The sequence below is a fragment of the Ipomoea triloba genome, chromosome 2 (genome assembly GCF_003576645.1).
Source record: "Ipomoea triloba cultivar NCNSP0323 chromosome 2, ASM357664v1".
In the NCBI taxonomy this organism is placed as follows: domain Eukaryota; kingdom Viridiplantae; phylum Streptophyta; class Magnoliopsida; order Solanales; family Convolvulaceae; genus Ipomoea; species Ipomoea triloba.
In genome coordinates, this window is record NC_044917.1 from 24697685 (window position 1) to 24709694 (window position 12010).

Sequence of the window (12010 nt, forward strand, 5' to 3'; positions counted from 1 at the left end):
AAGAATCTACCACCGAAGTTGAAGGATCCTGGAAGTTTTGCTATTCCATGTATCGTTGGAGGATTTGTTGTGGGTCGTGCTCTATGTGATCTCGGAGCTAGTGTGAGCCTCATGCCTTACTCCCTTTGCAAGAGGCTCAACCTTGGAGAGCCGAAACCCACTACCATGACACTTCAAATGGCGGATCGCTCAATAAAGCGCCCAGTGGGAGTATTAGAAGACATCCCAGTAATGATCGATCAATACTACATCCCGGGAGATTTTGTGATTCTTGACATTGAGGAAGATGCCAAGGTACCCATAATCCTTGGTAGACCATTTCTAGCCACAGCTGGGGCGATTATTGATGTAAAAAGGGGGAAGCTTGTTATGGAAGTGGCCGATCACAAGATTGAATTTGATATATTCAAAATGGCCAAACACCAACCAACTTACATTGATGAATGCAATATGGTGGAAATTTGTGAGGTAAACCCTAGTGAAGTCTTGAAGATTGACAAAGAGTATTCGATTGTTGAAGAACTTCTTGAGAAATTTGGAATCTGCACCCAAAAGGAGATGGACACAGGCGAGCAAGGGATTTTTGATCAAGGTGAGGCAGGAGAAAGAATTTTTGCTGCTCTTGACCCGCTAGGAGAGGAACATGCACCAAAGGTAGAACTAAAACCTTTACCTCCTAGTCTAAGGTATGTTTTTCTGGGCTCTAACTCCACTTATCCTGTAATTGTTAATTCTTCTTTGCATAGTGATGAAATTGATAAGCTGCTTAATGTGCTTAGAAAACATAGGAGGGTAATTGGTTATACTATTGGTGATTTAATTGGCATTGATCCTAAGTACTGCATGCATAGAATTTATTTAGAAGAGAATGCCAAACCTACTGTTGAACCCCTTAGGAGATTAAATCCCAATTTGAAGGATGTAGTTAAGAAGGAAATTTTGAAATTGCTTGAGGCCGACATTATATACCCTATTTCGGACAGCAAGTGGGTGAGTCCCATACATGTTGTTCCGAAAAAGGGCGGTATAACGGTCATTGAAAATGACAATAATGAGTTGATTCCTACTAGACTTGTTACTGGTCATAGAATGTGCATTGATTACAGAAAATTGAATAAGTCTACTAGGAAAGATCATTACCCCCTTCCATTTATTGATCAATTGCTTGAAAGAATGTCCAAGAATGAATACTTCTGTTTTCTAGATGGTTTTTCAGGATATTTTCAGATTTCTATTCACCTAGATGATCAAGAAATGACAACATTCACATGTCAATATGGCACCTTTGCTTTCAAAAAGATGTCATTTGGTTTGTGTAATGCACCAGCTACTTTTCAAAGGTGCATGATGGCAATCTTTTCTGAAATGGTGGAAGAAATCATGGAAGTATTCATGGACGATTTCTCAGTTTATGGTAAGTCGTTTGATGATTGTTTGATAAATCTTGATAAAGTTCTGTGCAGGTGCCAAGAAGTCAATTTAGTTCTGAATTGGGAGAAATGTCATTTTATGGCAACTGAAGGCATAGTTCTTGGCCACAAAATTTCAGCAAGGGGAATTGAAGTAGACCCGGCAAAGATTGAAGTCATTTCAAAATTGCCACCCCCAAGCTCGGTAAAAGGAGTAAGGAGTTTTCTTGGTCACGCTGGGTTTTACAGAAGATTCATCAAAGATTTCTCTAAAATTGCAAAACCCCTCACGCACTTGCTTGCGAAAGAGGTGGCGTTTAATTTTGATGAATCTTGTCTTATTGCTTTTAACAGATTGAAGGAAGCTCTGTGTCATGCTCCAATCATTCAACCTCCTGATTGGAATCTACCGTTCGAATTGATGTGTGATGCGAGTGACTATGCAGTTGGGGCGGTGCTATGCCAAAAGAAGGACAGGTGCTACTATGTGATCCATTACGCAAGCCACACACTTGATGATGCTCAAGTCAACTATGCAACAACTGAGAAGGAGCTTCTTGCGGTGGTGTTTGCTATAGAGAAATTTCGGTCCTATTTGCTTGGGAGCAAGGTGATAGTTCACACCGACCATGCTGCTTTGAAGTATTTATTCCAAAAGAAAGATGCAAAGCCGAGGCTGATCCGATGGGTGCTCCTACTTCAAGAATTTGATCTGGAGATTAGAGACAAGAAGGGATCCGAGAATGTTGTGGCCGATCACCTGTCCAGACTTGAAGGCCAAAAGGATGATGAATTGCCCATAGATGATTCCTTCAAGGGAGAAACATTGTACATCTTGACTGGATTAGGAAAACGGTATGTGCCATGGTTCGCAGACATTGTGAATTACCTGGTAAGTGGCTACATCCCTAAGGATTTTAATTTCAACAAAAGGAAAAGGTTTTTGCATGATGTGAAAGATTACTTTTGGGATGAGCCACTGTTGTTCAAAAGATGTGCAGATGGGATTATAAGAAGATGCATACCAGAAGAGGAATTCATAAGTGTCTTGAGCCATTGCCATTCCTCTCCTTATGGTGGACACATGAGTGCCGATCGCACAGCTCTAAAAGTCCTACAATCTGGACTATTTTGGCCTAGCTTGTTTGCTACTGCAAGGGAATTTGTGAGCAAGTGCAACAATTGTCAAAGGACTGGCACTATCAATAGGAAACATGAAATGCCTCAGAAAGGTATACTCGAAGTAGAACTCTTTGATGTATGGGGAATGGACTTCATGGGTCCATTTCCAAGGTCATTTGGAAATGAGTATATCCTTGTAGCTGTGGATTATGTGTCTAAATGGGTGGAAGCTGTTGCAACCCCAAGGAATGATTCAAAGACAGTGTTGAAATTTGTTAAGAAGAACATTTTTTCCAGGTTTGGAATGCCAAGAGCCTTCATCACTGACAATGGCAAGCATTTTTGTAACAAACTCTTGGAAAGGATTCTTCTCAAGTATGGCATTCATCACCGACTTTCTACGCCATACAATTCTCAAACTTGCGGACAAGTCGAGTTGGCAAATAGGGAGATCAAGTCAATCCTTGAAAAGGTAGTGAGTCCAACAAGAAAAGATTGGTCTTTAAAGCTAGATGATGCACTATGGGCTTTGAGAACTGCCTACAAGACCCCTATTGGTGTCTCACCGTTCAAACTCGTCTTTGGAAAATCATGTCATTTGCCGGTTGAGTATGAACACAAGGCATATTGGGCAGTGGCAAGATTGAATCTGAATGAGGATTTGGCAAGAGAAAAGAGGTTGATGTGTTTGAATGAGCTTGAAGAATTCCGGATGGATGCCTATGAGAATGCTAGGATCTACAAAGAGAGGACCAAGTATTTTCATGATAAAAGGATTTTGAGGAGATACTTTGAACCTGGAGACCAAGTTCTACTCTACAACTCAAGACTCAAGTTGTTCCCAGGTAAATTAAAATCAAGGTGGTCAGGACCATTTCAAGTGGAAGAGCATTTTCCCTCAAGAGCAGTTGCAATTTCCAACAAGGAGGGAAAAACATTTGTGGTTAATGGGCAAAGATTGAAACTGTTTAATGAGGCATTCAAGGAGCAGGAAGCAGAGAAGAACGAGGCCAGGGCAGTTTGGGACCTCTTCCAGCCCATATATGAATAAAGAATCAGGAGTCGAGCTCATGACCTTAAACGAGCGCTTCTTGGGAGGCAACCCAAGATTTTATTTGATGTGATTTTTAATTTGTTGATTTAATTTTCCTAGTTTCAATAATGGCAGACATTGTACTATCGCTCTTTTTACAAAAGCCATTCGTTAGTGCTCAGCAAGCCCCGGAAATCGAGATTGGTGTTCAGCTCTCAGGTTAGTATGTCCTGTTCTTTATCCTTTAAAATTGTCTTTTCTTTCTTCTGATAAGGATTCTTGACTTAGCTTGTTGTTTTTCCCCAACCTCTGCTTACTTTCTCATTCTTCTTCATTGATGTGATTCCTTGCTATTTAATCTTTCTAATCATATGACGAATCATGCTTCATCCTCTTTTCATTCTCAATTCATTTATTGTTCTGATTTTGATGATACCTCAATTTGGGATGAGATGAATCTAACTCCTCTCTATGATTTTGAGAATGAGTTTCATGAACTCAATCAACCAACTGTTAGAGCTGAGGCTGTTGCTGAAATTGAACCTTCAAGGGAGGTAGCATTTCAGAGGAAAGAAAAAGAGGAGAAAAGGATATTTTCGAAAAAGCTTAGGTGCAGGGAGTTAGGGATTTCCGAATGGCCGAAGAAAAAATTCTTAAGGTTGGAGGATAACCTGGAAATTTCTAAGAAAAAATTCTTAAGGTTGGAGGATAACCTGGAAATTTCTACTCCTCCTCCTTACAGGTTGGAGGATAACCTGGAAATTTCTACTCCTCCTCCTTACCAGTTGGAGGATAACCTGGAAATTTCTACTCCTCCTCCTTACCAGTATAACCATTACCTGGAAATTTCTACTCCTCCTCCTTACCAGTATAACCATTCCCTGGAAATTTCTACTCCTCCTCCTTACCAGTATAACCATTCCATTACTGAGAACTCCCTCTGGGATTATCAGTATGAGGAATGCACTTTGGCTCCCGCAGGTGAAGCTTCAAGATCCTCGAGCGATGAACACATTCGCAGTTTTGGCCAAGAATTTGATTCTATCTGGAATTTCAAGGATGAGGCACCAGAAGTAAAAGAAATCAATGAGGTTGCAACTGAGGAAATTATAGAAGAAGCATCCAACCCAGTCATAACCATTGTGGATAAGAAGAGCACCTCTGAAAAATCTTGGAGCATTGAAATGATTTCAAAATTCTTCCACTTACCAGTTGTCCAGGCGGCAAGGGAATTACACATAGGAAAAGACAAGCTGAAGAAAATATGCACCGAGTTGGGAATCAATCAATGGCCACATAGGAAATTACAGTACATGGATCGACTGTTGAGCAAGTTTAAGAAAGATTTTGACCAAGGGGAGAAGGTGATTGAGCTAGAACACGAAAGTGAGCAGATGTTAGCAAACCCCAACAATAAGTTAGGCTTAGAAACTCAAACACTGGGGGAATCTTCTTCTANGGAATTTCAAGGATGAGGTACCAGAAGTAAAAGAAATCAATGAGGTTGCAACTGAGGAAATTATAGAAGAAGCATCCAACCCAGTCATAACCATTGTGGATAAGAAGAGCACCTCTGAAAAATCTTGGAGCATTGAAATGATTTCAAAATTCTTCCACTTACCAGTTGTCTAGGCGGCAAGGGAATTACACATAGGAAAAGACAAGCTGAAGAAAATATGCACCGAGTTGGGAATCAATCAATGGCCACATAGGAAATTACAGTACATGGATCGACTGTTGAGCAAGTTTAAGAAAGATTTTGACCAAGGGGAGAAGGTGATTGAGCTAGAACACGAAAGTGAGCAGATGTTAGCAAACCCCAACAATGAGTTAGGCTTAGAAACTCAAACACTGGGGGAATCTTCTTCTAAAAAGAAAAGATATCAACAATTGATAAATCTTGCTCACTCTACTTCCTTTGCCAATTCATCTCGTGTTCCGTGGGAAGATGAAATGTTTTAAACTTCACTTAGTAATTTCTATCTTAGTTATTTATGTTTTAATTTTCCTTTGTTAAAAAAAAAAAATTGTTTTATGTTTGTTTGAATTTAAGTTATGATTAATTTATGACTTCTGTTTTTCCGTGATTGTCTCTTATAGTTTTTAACAGGAAGGCTAAAAGATGTGTAGAACTAGTGGACTTCTCTACTCTTGTTGCTGCACGAGAATCATAGGGGAGTACAATCTTTCTCCATTTGCATTTCATATGTTTTATCAATTATATTTGGAGTTTTTTTTTTTCTAGTTTTGTGTGCACTCAATCTTGTCAAATCCTATTTGCATTATACATCGAGGGCGATGTAAATTTTTAAGTGTGGGGGAGAGGACAAAAATTGAGGTAATTTTCAAAATTTTTGCTTGAATAACTCATGTGCTTTTTGTGTGAATAAATTGCTTTTCTTTGCTAGAAGTTGAGATCGCTCCCTTTTTGTTGGTTTGTGGTTTGTTTTGATGATACTTGTCGCAACTCAACTTCTGATTGATGAGCCAAGGGGTACATGATTGATCTATTCTCCTGCCAATCGCCTTGTTAACCACTTAATAATTGAATAAATTCTTGATCTAGTGTGTTATGCATTGCTAGTGAAGGTTTATGTGAAAACCGGTGTTGGTTGATTTGCTAGAACTTGCCTAATTACTCCCCAAATAAAATTCAAAGATTTGCATGCTTAGAAATGATTTAGGCCATTTTTTTTGTTAGCCCAAGCCTTTAAACCTACCCGTTGTATATAATTGTTATCCCTAGTTGTCCCTGTTGAGCCTATGTTTGTTCAATAAGTGCTAAGCACTTAACCTTTCTTTTTAAATATTTTTTTTTGTGTTTACCCATGTAAATCAACCCTGAACCCTTAACCCAAAAATATTTTCCTTCACCCTTGAGAGAATTTACCATTTATTCATAACATTTTTGTTGAAGAGATTTAATATGGAGCTTTAATACTTGTAAGCAACATTTATGATGTAAATAGTGTGGGGGTTTGTCAAAAATTAAGAAAAAGAAAAAAAATGATAAAATAGAAAATGAAAAAAAAAAAAAGAGTTACGAATAAAAAAATATATATTTTGAAAGAATAAAGTTCAAAAGTTTGAATGTTTTATATTTTAACTCATACTATAAAAATGTTGCGTTGTTCTCATTTGTAAAATGCTCCTAAAAATTCCATCTCTTCTAAATCCAAATTGTGAATAAATGTGAAACTTTCTCTCTTTTTGATTTCCATACCCTTCTTTGTTAACCCTTAACCCTTAGCCCCATTATAAGCTTAATAAAAGTCCTACTTGATCTTAGTATGCAATCTTAGAATAAGCCAGTAGAGTATGAATGGCAAGCTTATGGAATTTCATTCAATGCCAACCTTTGCATAAACTAAACTTAGTATGTGCACACTAGATTCTCACACGCTTAAATAACAATGGTGCTTGGTTATTGGCTTGGGAATGGAACTTGTGTACCATGATAAGATGATTCTTGAAACAAGTTGAGTTAAAGCAAGTTACGTTGGACTTGTGGTTTGATATGTTGTGCAAAGAGGGAGTATGAACAATTTACACCGTATTGAGACAACGAAATAAAATATCCTCATTTTTAACAATACTTAGATTTGTCATGTTTTATTTTTTTTTATCTTATGTGACAATGTAATTGCCTCTTCTGCAAATTGTGTGTCCTCTTTGGACATGTTGTGTGCTGTCTAATATCATTTGTGAGCTAATCATGATGTTGTAAATCGTTTGTGCGCTGAATTGGAGAGCCTAAGGGGTGTTGGGGTGTTATTTTTAATAGCAATAAACCATTTTTAAAAAAAAAATGTTGCGCTGACTAATTACGATTTCTATTAATATCCAGTTCAGAATATGCATACTATACCACGAATGGATTTTTTCCCAAACGCCTAACACATGTATGGCTGTCAGTATATATACATAGGCACACATTATTACCAACTTTGGCACACAATTAAATTACACTTGTCACATAACATTCTCAAACGAGTAATAACTCTAGGTTTTGCCCAGTTAAACCTATGATTAATTTTTCCCTAAATAAAACTAGGCACACAATAAATGAAAGCATGGAACACAATATATCTAATCAGGGCACAAAATANAATCCCATCAATAATGCCAAATACAACAACAATACCAAAACAAATCACAATTAAAAAAAAAGGTCGGAAAAACCTACCTCTACTCGCCAGCAAACCCTCTACATCGGAACGCCTAGATCGCCGTCGGGAACCACTTAGATCCGCCATTGTTACACCCTACGCCTGCAAATATAACACCACCGGACACATGCACTGCTCCCCCGTCCCCAAAAAGAACCACCCATCGGTATACCAACCCAAAACAACACCGGCTGCCAACTGGAGAAGAACACAACAACAACGCAAAAAACAAACCCACCACAGAGAAAGGACCGTCACGATGCCTCCCCAAAACCAAGCGAAACGATGGAGCTGTGAAGTCGTGCGGAGTGGTTTGACTTCTACGCTAACCAGAAGAGAAATTAACTACCACTACAATTACCGTGCGAATAACCTACTTTTTTTTTTTTTGAATACTACTGACTCTATTACAATGCAGTATCTGTTCATAACTACTTTCTCAACCTATTGAAGCACAAGAGTCACCACCTGGAAGGGTTTGATGCCACTGGACCACAAGGCTCGAACCTACCTTAAAACACACTACATTGAATATTAACATAAATAAAATACCACACAAAAGACCAGAATGCCCCAATCAAACTAAAATTACAACGCATCATCCAAAACACAACCAAAAATATGATCAATCCCAAGCCATTCAATACTATATATAATCTAACGTACACAAATAGCCCTCATAATCCTCTATAATATAACAGTCCTCACATGAATACATACATACATACATATATATATATATGTGTGTGTGTGTGTGTGTACATATATCTATATGGATGTATGTATGTATGTATATATGTATATATGTACGTATGTATGTATGTATATATATATGTATATGTATGTATATGTATATGTATATATATGTATATATATGTATATGTATATGTATGTATATATATGTTATATATATGTACATATATATATGTATGTATGTATGTATGTATGTATACATACATACATACATACATACATACATACATTGGTTGGGAAAGTAGGTTTGCCCCATTATTTATACAAGAGCCCTTTTATGTCTCAGAACCACAAATCTGCGAGAGGTGGGTTGATGTCTCGATGTCCTTGAAGCGGGTAACTCTGGGTGACCTCACCCAACGACCTGATGAGAATGACTCTTGGCATTACAGAATTAATTTCATTAATTATTTCAGAGTTTTAATTCTTGATTACTGATATTTTGCTAGTGGGCGGAAGTTACACTCAAGTTATAATTAAATGCCATGTTAAATGTTATTTATCTTTTCCTCCATTATATATTTCCAGGTTGAGCAGCAGATTTGTACATAACAAGAAACACAGCAGCAACACACATGAAATACACTTGTTTCCTCCCTCAAAACTCTGTTCTTCCTCCGTTCAAGCTATTTGTGCTTCATCCCACGTTTTAGTTCGCCGGGTTCCAAGTTTGTGTGCTCAAACGCAGTAATCGTAATATGTTTTATCCCGGGAAACCTAGACCGCTGATAAGTGCTTATTTGATCATATTTTTACCCCATATTTAAGCTCATTTCAACCACTAAATATTAATATTATGTTCATAATATTATTAAATATCTTCATTGAGATAAATAATTGCAATTTGATCAAAGTTGATGAAGAGATTACAATTGAACGTAATTATTGTTTAGGAAGTGCTAATTCTGCTGTTTTTAGATTTATTATTTAGCCACCTAAACAATTGTAGTGGTGATAATGAATGCATGGGGACAAGAAGAAGTGATATTGCAGTGAGGCAAAAAGAAAAATGAGAAAGAAAGCAAATTAGACAATGGAATGATGATCACGTGAAGCAGCTCAAGTAGGATGACCAAGCAATTAATCAAGATCAGCCAATAATGGAGTCAATTCAATGGTCTTGATCACAAGGACAAATCAAGGCAAAAGTGGAACAAAATAATAATAAGCTGGAAGTTTCGCACAGTTTGTCCACTGCTCGGTATTTTGATCATATCTCAGCCTAGGAATGTTCAAATTACATGATCTGTATACCGTTGGAAAGAAGACTTCAAGGGCTACAACTTTACTAGAAATACAAAATTTGTAATTCTGATCCAAAAAGGGTCAAAAACAGCCTGGAAGTTGAAGCTGGGTCCATGTGACGTCCTGAGTGCGAATAATTCAATTCTGCTCCATTACTTGTTGCTCAATGACATCATGGCTTACATAATACTCCAATTTCTGATACTTTGCTGCCTATATAAGGTCCTCTCCACTCCCAAATGAAGGGGGAGTAGAAGCATAGCATAATGTAGAATAGATTAGAATGTTCATTTCTTTCTTTTGTATTTCCTTTTCCTTTCTTTCCCTCTTTCGTAATTTACATTTCATTCTTTTAATTTCCTTATGTATTGTTACTTTCCTTTCCGTATGCTCTTATTTATTTTTATGTTCTTACTTCCTTTATTTTCTTTATCATTTATGCTTTCATTACGTAATTAGTTTTTACTTGGATTTAAGGTAGGAATTTATTATTTATCTTGATGCTACCTTGCTTTTAATTTCATAAGGGTAGAATTATAATTATGGATCATAAGCTTGTTCAAGAGGCTTTGTTTGTAACTTGTTAGTAATTACTAGCTATTTTTATTGGCAAGTAATTGGAGAGTATTTGCTACAACGAAAGTTGTGTAAAAACTCGAGCCACCTCTTGTACAACCCAAATATCTCGCTACGAGAGTAGGAGACGAATTGGGGGGGTCCTTGATACCGAGGAGCCTCAAGAGTTCGGGGTTGAGTACTAAGAAATTAGGAAATGCCCTTGCTCTAATTCAAGACACGAAATGATCTTGAATTCTTATAGTGTATGCCCTCTTGATCCATGATTATTTTTCTTCCTAATCCATAAGAATATATAGCATCTTGATAATAATAATTCCTAGCTTAAATCCTATCTTTTCTTATTGTATTTATTTCCTATTTTTAGTTTGTTAATTTATCAATTTATGCTTACAATTGTGCTTGGATTCTCGTAAGTGGGTTAAAAATCTCTAAAAGTAAATACTTGCACAACTACGTGCCATAAACGCCAATCCTCAGCGGAACGACAAATCAAAACCCGTATACTTATTTTTGACAACGATCAAAAATTGGCGCCGTTGCCGGGGATTGGCATATCTGGTTGTATTGTATAATTAATTATCTAATCTTAGCATTAAAATGAATGAATTTTGAAGGAGATCAAGTTTTGCTTTTATTGTTTAAGTGTTTTCTTAAGTTTGTTTAAATTTGGATACCTTTTGATTTATGCAAACTAGATCACAAGGTGGTCAAAACCTTTGTCCTTTAAACCAAGAACTCTCTAGAGAGTTAAGGAAGTTGAAGAAAGGCTCATCCAATCAGTTGAAAGAATTTGAACCAGTGGAGATAAACATGGAGACCGGTGAATCTAGCAACCCAGGCCAAATGTCTCCCGGAGGAGGTAGTTCCCGAGCAAGCCGAGTCAAGGAGCACATACGGAGGCTCAACCCAATACCTCTCAAGATCCAGTGGCACCGGTACGAAAACCCCGTGTTGCTAGTAGCCAACCTTTGGGATGAAAATGCTAATGTTGTTGAAAACAACAGCGGTGGGAACGACAACAATGTTGCACATTCCTAGGCACCAGTGAACGTTGGCTCATATGGCGGTGTCAATTCTGAGGGGTATATCCCCACGATGAGGGTACCTACGATACCAAGTGGTTCGGCCGAAAAGCCAGATAAGTTTACGGGATCGTACTTTAAGAGGTGGCAGCAAAAGATGATGTTCTAACTTGCTACTCTTGGCTTGTCACAGTTCTTGACTGAGAAGGTTCCTGAGTTGATGGAGCAAGACCCTAAGTCAGTGATGGCGGTTGGGCATTGGAAGGATTTAGACTTCCTTTGCCGCAACTACATCCTGAATGGGTTGTGTGACTCCCTTTACGATGTTTATCGTAAGATTGGCACAGCAAAGGCGCTATGGGAAGCTTTGGATCACAAGTACCGAAGTGAGGATGCCGGGGTAAAGAAATTTGTGGTTGGCCGGTTCCTTGACTTCAAAATGGTGGATTTAAAGATCGTGTTAAGTGAGGTTGAGGATTTGCATTTGATCTTCGACGAGATCCGTGACGATGGCATGATGATATGTGAAGCCTTCCAAGTGGCATCCATGATCCACTTGCTGCCTCTAGGATGGAAGGACTTCAAAAATTACTTGAAGCACAAACACAAGGAGATGAGCTTGGAGGACCTGATCTAGCGACTCCGAGTTGAGGAGGGGAATAGGAACATTAATAGGAA

General features: G+C 37.9%; 1 protein-coding gene across 1 annotated transcript; it reads left to right on the forward strand.

The window, feature by feature from the left end:
- The first annotated feature begins 3935 nt into the window (after positions 1–3935).
- Positions 3936–5039, forward strand: LOC116010957 (protein RKD5-like). Its single transcript, XM_031250449.1, has 2 exons — positions 3936–4241; positions 4452–5039. Exons 1-2 carry the CDS (start codon positions 3936–3938, stop codon positions 5037–5039), a joined length of 894 nt encoding a protein of 297 aa, XP_031106309.1.
- Positions 5040–12010: the final 6971 nt, after the last annotated feature.